Source organism: Schistocerca piceifrons, chromosome 2 (genome assembly GCF_021461385.2).
Source record: "Schistocerca piceifrons isolate TAMUIC-IGC-003096 chromosome 2, iqSchPice1.1, whole genome shotgun sequence".
In the NCBI taxonomy this organism is placed as follows: domain Eukaryota; kingdom Metazoa; phylum Arthropoda; class Insecta; order Orthoptera; family Acrididae; genus Schistocerca; species Schistocerca piceifrons.
The window spans coordinates 713058481-713071710 of record NC_060139.1 but is presented as its reverse complement, the minus strand read 5'-3'; the positions used below and the strand labels follow the sequence as shown (position 1 = coordinate 713071710).

The following is a 13230-nucleotide window of genomic DNA, read 5'->3' as shown; positions in this document are numbered from 1 at the left end:
CCAATGAGTTTACAGGAATGAAGGATATGTTGTAGAGAGGGTTCTCACCTGCATAATTCAGAAAAGCTGGTGTTGGTAGGAAGAATCCAAGTGGCACGCACTGTGGAACAGTCATTTAAGTGAGGCACATCATGTTGGCAGCTTGTTCAGCAACTGGATGCCCAGCTGTCTCTTGGCCACAGTTTGCCATTGGTTATTCATGTGGACAGACAGCTTCTTAGTTGTCATGCTCATGTAAAAAGTGGCACAGTGGTTGCAGAATAGTTGGTAGATCACAAAGCTGCTTTCACAGATGGCTCTGTCTTTGATGGGATAGGAAATGGGTGTAACAGGACTGGAGTAGGTGGAACTGGGAGGAAGTATCCAACAGGTCTTGTATCTAGGTCTATAGCAGGGATATGAGCCTTGTGGCAAGGGGATGGGAGCAAGGATGGAGTAGGGGTGGACAAGGATGTTGATTAGGTTCAGAGGGTGTTTGAATACCACTGTGGAAGGAGTGGTAAGCATATTTCTGGTTTCAGTGCACAATGAGAGCTATATGAAATACTGGTGGACAATGAGTAGTCTCTGTAGCTGTCCAGCTACAACAGAGCACTCCTCTTGCAACTCAGTACCACCAAGACTGGAGCAGATGAATCACATTCTCTGCCAGGATTTCAAGTACCTCTTTTGAGGCCCTAAAATGAGGAATATGTTCCCCACTCCTCCCACAGCACTATTCTACCACACACTGGACTTACTCAACATCCTTGTCCATCTTCACTCCACACCTGCTCCCAACCCCTTGCCTCATGAGTCATATCCCTGCAATAGACCTAGATGCGAGACCTGTCCCATACATCCTCTTGGTAAGACCTTCTTCAATCCTGTCACAGAGATCTCCTATCCCATCATAGGCATAGCCACATGAGAAAGCAGTGATGTGATCTACAAATTAAGCTGCAACAACTGTGCCACTTTCTATGTGGGTGTGATGACTACGAGCTGTCTGTCCTCATGCGTGGGCACCAACAAACTGTGGCCAAGAGACAGCTGGACCATCCAGTTGCTTAACATATCCTCCAACATAATGTGACTCATTTTTAAAGACTGCTTCACAGCCTGTGCCATCTGGATTCCTCCTACCAATAACAGCTTTTCTGAATTTGGCAGATAGGAACTCTCCCTACACATATACTTTGTTCCTGAAATCACCCTGCTTTCAACCTTTGTTAGTCCCTATCCTCCACCTACCTATCCACTTCCCTGCTCCTACTCCAGCCCTATACATACCTTCTATCCCTACTAGTGTTTTCCATTTCTCTACTTCTCTCCTGTCCTCTCTTTCGTCTTGTCATATTCCAAAAACTTCTAATCTAAAACCAAATTGATGTTGAAAATTCATTACTACTGTTTAATAGCTATTGTTTTTCTATTAATTTTATTAAAATTCATGTTATGATTATGAAATTATTGTAACTAGAAGGTACCAATTCCATAACATTCACCCAGCAAAAAGTAATTGGCTCTGCAATGTGTGACTATTAATGTTATTTTGGTGAAATGAAGTTTGTAACCATTGTAGAAATCTGAAAGAAGAAATATGAAGAAAAATAAATAACACTGATTTCAAAATAGAGTTTTGATATACTGTAACAACAAACTACCTCTGGCAAAATGAGGAACTTTATCGTCTGGATCCTATAACCTCACAAGCAATAAATTTAACAGCATGAGTACATAATATTTGAATAGGTACCCATAACTGGAAATGTACAATTTCTGTGCTATGATGGTTTCAATTCAGATATTTAACCCATCCACTTCTGCTGAGGGAAAAAGAAAAGTCTCAGAATTGCTTGTCTGATATGCAATAGAGTAGATGGATGATGTGTACTACACCAGATGGTCGCTTGATATCACTTAACGTCTGCCTTGCTGTGAGATTTATTCAATGCCTGCGTGTCTCTGATACAGTAAAAAATGGTTTGTTACACTTTTTTGGAATACAAAGATATGCTTCTTAAGTATGGCAAAGCTCAAGGTAACAGAAAAACTGCTAATCAGCTGTATCACAAATGTTTTATACAATGTAGCATGCCATCACACAAACTATTTGCCCAACTTATGCAGTGGCTCTGAGAAACAGGTACTTCCATCATGAGGAGGCAGGACTGTGGTGCTCCATGGCAATGTCACATGGCTGAATTTGAAGAAGGTGTATGGCATCGAATTGAAGAGACGCCGACAATGAGTACTTGAACAATTATGCGTGTAGTGGTTGTTAGTCACAGTATTGTCTGGGACATTCTGTGGGAGCAACAATTAATTCCATACCACTTAATGAATGGTACACACTATGGATCCAGCCAATTTTCCACAACATGTTGCCTACCGCATGTAGTTTCTGCACCGCTGCATAGACACACCAGTTTCCATGTTGAGTTCTGTTCACAGATGAATGTAAGTTCACAAGGAACTGTGTTCTGAATTCTCAACACGGTAATGTCTGGGCAGACAAAAAACCTCATCCCCCACACGTTCAGGGATTTCAGCACTGGCTTGGTATTAATGTTTGGGCAGGTATTGTGGATGGTCATGTGATTGGGCTATACCTCGTTCCACTCAAGATAACTGGTCCTGCATACCTGATCTTCCTACAAAATGCATTGGACTCATTCTTGGAAGCTGTGCTGCTGAATGTCCACCAGAAAATGTGGTTTCAGCATGATGGTGCACCACCTCACTTCACATGTTTGATTTGGAGACATTTCAAAGATGGTGTGGAGAAAGATGGATAGGCTGAGGTGGTCCATCCACATGACCACATTAACAGACTTAGCTCCTTTGACTACTTCTTGTGATCTCATTTGCAAAATTTAACTTACAAGACTCCTGTAGAGACAGAAGAAGATCTGCTGGCATGAATTCTGGCTACAGCACTATAAGTTGAAGAGATACCAGGTGGTATGGAGAGTGTGTACCAGAACATGCTTTGAAGATATAATGTTTGTAACAACGTTGGTGGTCACCACATTGAGCCACTATTGTAATCCATCAGTACTCTTCTATACAGTCAGGGTTCTGTAATGTTTTGGAATAATGTAAACATATAATGTTTAAGTGTTAACACAAACAAATGTCCTTAAGTGATAAATGGATGTTTCATTATGTTTCCTTTCGAATTGTTACCTAATAGCTGTACTGCATAACATCTAATTCAAATCCTCAAGCAGAGGTGGATGAGTTAAACATCTTAATTGAAACAATCATAGAATAGAAATTGTAGATTTCTGGACATGGTTTGCTATTCGAAATATTATGTTCTCACTCACCTCCACAAGTCCTAGAAGTTTGTAACAGGAATTTCAGAATAATTTGTATAGATAGCTGCAACCAGTCAATTACCAAATATCTCTTTATTTAATTCACCTAGTTTTTGGTCTGTTTCAGGTTCATCTTCAAACAAGATGAGCAAAAGTTTAAGTATTTATATTTAGAGCAAAATGCTGGGTACTAGCAGTTCTTCATGCAACAGTGTGGACAGTATTGGTGCCTACTGACAGCTTTCCCTTCCATTGTCTTTCACCTGCAGATAAAACAGGCAATTGTTGATATAGTCAGCTTCTCCTTGGAAATTAGTATGGATTTAAAATCATTAATCAATCATAATTTGTCTCACCCTCTTCTCGCATGATATTCTAAGTTCCATATCCATATCTCAGTTTGGAGATATGAAAACTTCCACTAGAACTTCTAAGAATATGTGATCTAACTGAAGCTGTAGAATTTACATCTAACTCCTTCAGTATGCTAACACATACTAGAAGAAACCTCTTTAACATAACAGACTGCAAAAATGAGTGTCATAATGAAGAATTGGTCTTTGCCATAAATACAAATTGTGTAAGTGAGAATTTGATCAGTTTATTTATATAACTGCAAATTTCAGTCCAAACTGGAGAGAATGATTACTCCTTATTCTAAGAATTCTTTGCTATAAAAGCATTAAACAGGGATGCACTAATAAAATTTTTGGATAAAGTGCTTCTGATTCTATGCCAACCATTCTCCTCTTGATTTCTCACATGTTTCCTAAATTATGGTTTCTTCAACAGTTATAGGTAACTTTCTACTTTCTTCAGAAAATTAATTATGTTGCCTTCAGGAATTAATTAAATTAATAAAAATCTAACAAAATATAACACAAGAAATTCAGTTTCATTGGAGAAATCTTATGTTACATGTAATGTATGAAACACAGAACTACATCACACTCCGTAATTCAGTATACAAACATTATCTTCATCAACATCATTCAGTATTGACTAATAGATTATGCCTCCTTGTCCATGCATGATGGTTTACTGCTATGACCATTTATTTCACACCTGATTGTTTTATGAAATCATACACTCATTTTTATCATGTTGCTTTTTAGTTAGTATGCAATAATAGCTGAATAAACCACATGGATTGCAAGTTATTAGTTTGTTCTTGTAAATTTCATCTGTAATTCTCTTCACATTAACCTCTCAAACACTGCTCTTATTATCAAAGGCAGTAACTTAGCACTCTGAACATTGGCTGAGCACTCAAGACATTTTGCTGCCTTACAGAAATTTGTTGACATTTTTGTACAAGGACTCTTAAATATAGATAAAAATTATTAAGAACTACATGTTTCTCATTTTTCCTTTGATCTGATGAAACACATTATTCAGTCCTACATATTTTCAGAAAATAATGAGCATAACTGCACTATGTTTCCTTACCTTGGTACATTATCATTAGAGTATAGTGTTGCTGCACCATAAAGAAAACAAAGCAGACCTACTATAGCAGCAGGAATAAGCATTTTGGTGTAGAAATCCAACCAAGCAAAGTACAGGCCTATTTTGTCACCAAAATATTTCTTGATGAGCCAAAAGGGTTGCTTCTTATACCAACATGACAGAGATGCCCACTCAAGATACAGCAACTGTAGGTGATACAAGAATAACATTTGACATTCCATAAACAAGACTATGGTTTTAGTTAAAAGTATCACACCAAAAAGAGAAATGATAGCATGCTGTGATAGTGGATTTATACAACAAATATTATGAGAAAGGATATGCCCATCCAAAATCAGTAATGCAACATAAATGAAACTAATGTTAATATCACTCGTGGAAATATGGAGGGGGCCAGAAGTCAGTTGTACTAGCAATCAAATGGTTCAAATGGCTCTGAGCACTATGGGACTCAACTGCTGAGGTCATTAGTCCCCTAGAACTTAGAACTAGTTAAACCTAACTAACCTAAGGACATCACAAACATCCATGCCCGAGGCAGGATTCGAACCTGCGACCGTAGCGGTCTTGCGGTTCCAGTCTGCAGCGCCTTTAACCGCACGGCCACTTCGGCCGGCTACTAGCAATCCTTACAGTTTGTTCTGCCTAGCATAGTGGCACTCAATTGTGAACTTGATTAGTGCATCATACCTGTAAGTCATTTGACATTAGCACTTTGAGTTTTATTCTTTGTTGTTATTTTAAAAACAATGAATAGTAAGTTAACTACAGAACGATGAGGTTTTTTTGTAACATGATGGAAACATGACCATAACAACAATGCCGTTTGTGATTTGTTCATGGAATATTTTCCAAATATTCAGCCTTCATCTCAATAAGTTATTCAAAAATTATTTAAGATTTAAAGAGACTGTGTAAGTAGTGGAGCTCTCTCATTCAGGCATGCAGAACTCTGTTACTACAGAAGAAAATCTTAATGCTGTTGAGCAATTTTTTGTGCAATCACTGACTAAATCTCACAGAAAAGTGTCCAAGGAGTATGGAATAGCAGAAAAAGGCCAAAAAAGGATTCTAAAAAAGCTGAAATTCTGAACATATAGGCCTAATTGTAGACGATCCAGACAGGTAAATTGAATTCTGAAAGCTGTACAGTCTGACAAGAAACCAACCCCAAGTTCAACAAAAGTATTCTTTGAGGTGACAAAGTGACTCTTAAGATGAGTGGAAGAGTGAACAGACACAACTGTTTCTACTGAGATTTCACAATGGAGGCAGAGTTAAACTCTTCTGGCAAGATTGCATGAGCAAGGATTTTCAGCATCGGGCTACTCACGTCTTTTTTTTAATGGTATTATCAATTCTGTAAATTACTTACATATGCTTCAAGAAGCGTTTTTAGGACTGGAAAATAGTCCACTTTTTGAACATACAAAGTCAATTAAGGAAAAGTTGATATGGCAACAAGATGGGGCACCTCTGCTTTATGGAATTATAGAGAGAGACTTTGTAAATGAAAACTTTAATGTATGGATTGGCAGACTGGTTACTGTTGAATGGTTTCCATGACCTTATATATTGCACCAATGGACTTTTTAGTCAGAGGTACATTAAAAAATGAGGTTTATACCATCAGGATTTATGATGTTGAGCATTTTAAGGAATGAATTCAATCAGAATCTGAAAATCTACAGTCCTGAAAGATTTGCGAGAAAATTTGTGAATCAGCATTGAAAGACACAATGTTTGCTGAGGATAGCATGGAAATCACTTTGAACATCTTTTGTTGGTTCATTGACTCTTATTTCTGTGTTGATAATACATTTGTATTTTCATTTGTTTAGTATCATTGCACAAAATGCATTTTTGACAACTGACTTATAGTCCACCCTGTATATTGATACATGTCTGATCAGAATCATATCAATGTAACAAAAGTCAGATGGACTGAATATATCAGCTATAATCACAGAATGTGAGTCATATATGATCTGGATCCAACAGTCTGCTGGGAATTGTTTTATGCACATGTTTACCTGGAAATGTGTTTCTGTTGCATGTCTACACTGCAAAAACACAAAAAGAATGATGAACAGCAACTATAAATTTTCAGAATAAACTCATTAAGTGAGAGAGGCTAAGTATGTTGCAAAATTTCTCTTCAAACTAGGAAACTGCATTTTACATGTAATATGCTGGTCACGGATGTGAGGAAGTGTGAAGGTAAGGTTGCAAAGGGAGGGAGGAAAATCTACTGTAAAAAGGGGAACGAACACTTCTTCAGCAATAAAAGTGGGTATGTTTTAGTGAAGGAAAATCAGAAAATAATTAAAGTTGTTATAGGCATACAACCCCTATGCATTTTTTGACTTGCACGTAAATATGAATTTCAGTTCCAGCAGATCAGTTGTAGTGTATTTTAGAGATGGGTGATCTGCTCATGAACTGATTCAAAGAGCCACATCCTTCTAAGGAGTGAGTGATCGGTGAATTTGAAAAGGGAGCTGTAGTTCATCTGATCTGAAATGTCTCTGGCAACATAAGTGAGCAGAATGAAGATTCTGCCACAGACTGCTGCAGCAACACCTCATGCCACATGCTGAAGGAAACATTTCCCAAGCTGCAGAAAAATGTGCTGCAGACCATGTGCATGTATAGATCTTCATATCTTACTAATGTGAGCAGCTTTTCTTAGGCAAGTAAGGGATATAAAATGAAAACAGATCAGTTCTTCAGAACGCCGCATGCTACTGGATGGGTAAGTCTCCCCTGACCCAGGGTTCTGGACAACTTTTATGAACTGTACCCCTTTTCCTAAACCTCACCAGTCCTTTTCCTTCACCTATCCTCTTTTCCCTTTAACCCTTCTACCATAAGAAGGAGCCAGTAGCTCCAAAAATTGCAAAACCATAATACCTTTTACATGTGTGTTCTCTTGTCACCGCACAGTGAGATTTTTTATCTATACAATTACCTACACTTTCAAAATTGATAATTTTTGTTAGAACATTGAAAGTGTGACATATATTGAATGTGTCTACTTTTCTTATATGATGGCACAGGAAGTATGGCTTGTTGGCAAAGTCAATGTCAGTCACCAAATCCAAATGCTGACTGTCCAATATTTTGTTAGTCGTAGTGTTTTTCTTTTAATTATCACGGCAATGACCAATTCATACAAATAACATCATGTTGCATAATGATTGGCAGTCTCCAATAAACTGTAGGTTCTTGTGTAACAGGCTGGATAAGTTGGAGGCTGGTTAAGTCTTACCACAGCCCACAGGGCCTTGTCTAGAAACAAAAAATTGGATAGTTCAAACTAACCTTTGGACTGAAGATGGCTTTGTCTTCTATAACACTCAAATATTCTCTCTTTCCAAGTATCACCATTCAGTTATTAAATATTACATTTACACTGACCTGTAGCACATTTTGGTGCTGTTTAGGCACTCTCCAAGATTCAGACAGAACATTAAGTTTGATATATGACAAGTCAATTTTTGTGAGGTGTTGCTGTTAACAATTATACAGCCACTACATACTCCTAGAAAGTATATTACAACTCATATTGTTTGCCCAAAATGTGCTAAGGAGAACATCATTGCTGTGTTTGATCCTTTGTGATTGACTAGTCCATCCACCATACACCCATGACTTATCAATTCATTGGTGATGCCTGATTATGGAGCTATAAACCCTCCAAAACTAGTTATGCAATAAAAAGATACATTACCTACAACTGAAATGGATATTTAATTAAATTATCATTCTGTTTGGAGAAAAAGGTTCTTAGTTTATTGTCAACTACAATATAAAACAAAAACCTACAGAGATGAAAGGAGTAACACTCATTGACAATATATCTTGCATCTGAAAACTTTGCAGCACATTAAAACTCAAAACTGAACCTTTCCTATTTTTATTATTGACTGACTGGAAGGAAATTTCCATTCAGCAGTGGAGTGCAGGATATTATGTGTGCAGTATTAATCTGCAAGGAAATTTGAAACCAGTGAACACTCTAATATAAAGCGAAAGATTCATTCTAGAATAATACTCCTCCTCATAGCATTGCAACATGGGAGTGCCACTGTCAAACCTACATGTTGTAGAATAGGAAAAGCCTGAATATAATGAACTGGTAGTCCAATCAGAATGCTTAAATGACTACTTTAAAATAACCTGACATGAAATAAGTAACTTCCTGACCAATTAAACCTGTGTGCCGGACTGAGAATTGAACTCAGAGAAGGAAGGTAGGAGATGAGGTACTGGCAGAAGTGAAGCTGTGAGGATGGGGCATGAGCCATGCTTGGGTAGCTCAGATGGTAGAGCACTTGTCCATGAAAGGCAAAGGTCTTGAGTTCAAGTCTTGGTCTGGCACACAGTTTTAATCTGCGAGGAAGTTTCATACCAGCACACACTCCACTGAAGAGTGAAAATCTTGTTCTGGATGAAATAAGTAAGTAGTCACAAACATGTAGAATTATACAAAACATACCTAGATAGCTGATATATTATTTTATAGACTGCCCCTCTTCCTACACTTTCCAAATCACTATAAATTATGTGGGAGAAAGTATTTTCAGTGTATCATATATTAAGGTTTTGTACCATTCCATTTATGAATGGCGCATGGAAAGGACAACAGTTCAAGCTGTTACTGGCCTAACTCTGATGCGAATATAGGTATGTGATACAGGTTATTAATTTGATGGATAAGATTTCGTGCTCATAAGATGTATGGCTATAAAATAATGGGACTGACGTTATCACAGAGTAAGTATGCATGCACCAAAGATGAATGACCAATAACTGTGAAGCATGAAACCTTCTCAGTCTAATATGGCACCTCTGCTGTCTGTAGACAAATCAGTGTGGGTATGGCCTTCATTTGTGTGAGAGCTGTTTGCCAAAAAAATTGTAAGTGTAATAATAGAGCACACGAAACTTGGAAAAACTGCTACTGAAAGCTGTCTTTCACTAAAATAAATATGTGATGAAGACTGTTTATTACATACAAGAGTTTTTGAGTGGTTCAAGTGTATCTAAGATGGCTGAGATGACACTGATAACACACACGCACGAGATGCCCTTCAACATAAAAAAGGATGAAAATATAAAAAGAAAGGTAGGTAATTTGAATTGATCTCACCTTGGTTGAGTATTTGATTGACTGCTGAAGCTGTAGGAATTGACAAAGAATGCATAAGGCAAATTTTAAACAACCAGTTTAGCATTAGAGAAGTGTGTGTAAAACTGGTGACAAAAACTCTCACGATTCAACAAAAAGAATCTTATGAAAATGTTTGTACTGACACTTTGAATACTACTGAAAATGATCATAACTTCTTGGAAAGAGTGATGACATGTGACAAATCTTGTTTCTTCATTTATAATTCAGAAAATTAAGTGCCAGTCCATTTACTGGAAGGGCCTACTTCACAAAGAGCGAGAAAAGCTCACATGAGCAAATCATGATTCAAAGCAATGATAAAACTGCCAAATTGTGGAACAAGTAATGGATCCTGCATCAAGGCAATGCACCAACTCATACCACATTGTCTGTTAAGAGGTTTTTAGTGATGTACAGCATCCCATTGTCAGACTACCCACCTTATTCACTTGACCTAGCACCAATGTCAAATCTACATAAAGAAGAATAAGATTTCAGTCTGCTGAAGCAGTGAAAGAAAATGTAGCATGTGTCATCAATGAGCTCACAGAGGACTACTTCAAGCACTGTTTCCATGAATGGAAAACTCACATGGAGTGTTTTCGGATAAAGGAGGGGAGTGTATTGAGGGTGACAATAAGTAAATATGTATGTTTTTGAAATAAAATGTTTCTCAGCAAGAGTCCCATTATTTTATTGCCACATTGGATACAATGTGTATTTTCTTCAATCACTGAGGAGAATTTTATGATCAAGGGATTTGTGATAAAACTATTTAAGAGTGGAACTAATTGATTTGAAAATCATACAGAGAACCTAAGACATATTATGTCATGGTCATGATGATACTTAGCACTTTAACCTGAATGGCTGTATATCTTTGTACTCACTAACTTCAGTATATTCAGGATTTTCCTTCATCACAATAACACATATGATATATTTGTGTAATTTGAAGGCAGGCATAAGTGGCAATGGACTAAGATGAACAAAACATATGTTTCACACTGTGTTATGCAATGATATGTCATGTAGAAGGTGGTTTATGAGCTTTGTTATGTTGTTGGTTCAGAAGGAGCTTTTGGTGACATATAGTAATATATGCAAATAATGGACCTGCCGGGGTTCATGTACATATTACCTGGAGGTATCTGTTTACAGTTTTTCAGCTGATAGTTGTCTGATTGACATTACATTGTTCCGTTAGCATGAATGACTGGCATTCTCAAAGAATAATGCTCCACTTCTCATGGTGGACTGAAGTGGAGTTTTGGCTGCAAATTATGTAGTTTTAATAGTGTTAAACGCATTTATAGTTATACATCAGGCTGAGGCAATATAAATTGCAACCCTGGACTTGCTTTATGGCTCAGGAGAAATCCGGGCAGAAGCTAAATGTGTGAAGAACTGACTTATATGAAGTTTCTGATAAGAAAGATTATGATAATTCATGAAATATTTCATAAAATGTAGCCCAACTCATATAAAATAGTTTGCACATATTTTGATTTTCAGCTGGGACTACAGGAAATAAATGTTGTGGTTATCTAGGGTGACTAGCATAAGTCACTACATAGATGAATGGTTGAATATTTGCTTTGTGGTTAGAAATAAATGCATATTTCAAGGGATGTTGAACATATTTAAATACATGCCAAATAAAATGATGAATTCCATGTAGATAGTGTTATATTTTGTAATATGTTGAAGACAATGGTTTACTGACATTATAATCAATGTGGATTTAGAATACATTGTTCTTGTGAAAAACAACTAGCTCTTAACTCACACAAAGTGTTGAGTGCTATCAACAAATGATTTCAAGTTCATTCCATATTTTTAGATTTACAGAAGGCTTTTGACATATCACCTCACAAGTAGCTTGTAATCAAATTGCATGCTTATGGAATATTGTCTCAGACACATAACTGGATTCATGATTTCCAGTCCTAGAGGTAACAGCTCATAGTAATTTATAGATTAAAATAGAAGTGATTTCTGGCACTCCACAAGGTAGTGTTATAAGCCCTCTGGTCTTCCTTATCTATATAAACAATGTAGGAGACAATCTAAGGAGCTGATTTAAGTTGTTTGCAGATGCTGCTGTCATTTATATTCTAGTAAAGTCATCAGAAGATCAAAATGAACTGAAAAATAATTTAGATATAATATTTGTATGATGCAAAAATTGTCAATTGACCGTAAATAATGAAAAGTGCAATGTTGTCCATAGGAGGGCTCAATCAGTTAAACTTCAGCTACTTGATAAATCAATCAAATCTGAATTCAACTAAATACCTAGGAATTACAATGACACACAACTTAAAATGGAAAGAACACATACAAAATGTTGTGGGGAAGGCAAACCAAGGACTTCACTTTATTGGCAGAACACTTAGAAAGGGCAACACATCTACTAGAGAGACCGCATGAACTATGCTTGTCTGTCCTCTTTTGGAGTACTTCTGGGTGGTGTCGGATCCTCAACAGATAGGATTAATGGAGTACATTGAGAAAGTTCAAACAATGGCAGCATATGTTGTACTACTGAGAAATAGGAGGGAGAGAGTGTCACGAACACAATACAGGATTTGGAGTGGACATAATTGAAACAAAGAAGTTTTTTATTGTGGGGGGATCTTCTCATGAAATTTCAATCACCAGTTTTCTTCTCTGAATCTGAAAGAATTTTCTGTTGTCAACCTACACAGAGACAAATAATCATCATAATAAAATAAAGGAAATCAGAGCTCACATGGAAAGATATAGCTGTTCATTTTTTATGCATGCTGTTTGGGAGTGCCATAACAGAGAATTATTGTGAAAGTGGTTTGATGAAACCTCTGCCAGGCACTTAGGTGTGATCTGCAGAGTAGCTATGTAGATATAGTAGAATGCTTCAATTGTAACTTAAAAAGATGAGGATCTAGTTTTTGTATTTTTTTAGTTCATTGAATTGTGTCTAGAGGGAGTATTCTTTGAACTACTATGTATTCTATCCCTGTGTTATTGGACAGTGAGGAAAAAAAGGAGGAAGGAAGATGATGGTTTTAAATTCCTTTGGTGATTTAGATCATTAGAGACAGAAACAAAAGCTAGGGAAATCATACAAAACCAAAAGCTTGAAAGCCTGATAGTGACTTAAACTCTACTTCTTTGAGTCTAGTGTACAAAATGCTATGCCACTTTGATCCATGCGAGCAAAGAGTTAAATGAGTTTGCTAGCATAATTGTTGTTGCCATGGTAAGGATAAGATCATGATTACTCTGTAATTCCAA

At 36.9% G+C, this 13230-nt stretch overlaps 1 protein-coding gene across 1 annotated transcript in view; it reads right to left on the bottom strand.

Moving 5' to 3' along the window:
- Positions 1-13230, bottom strand: part of LOC124775791 (anoctamin-4-like) — a 332872-nt gene that overhangs the window by 88767 nt on the left and 230875 nt on the right. Inside the window, exon 11 of the mRNA XM_047250621.1 lies at positions 4755-4960. Coding sequence (XP_047106577.1) covers positions 4755-4960 — 206 coding nt within the window. The remainder of the gene's footprint in view (positions 1-4754; positions 4961-13230) is intronic.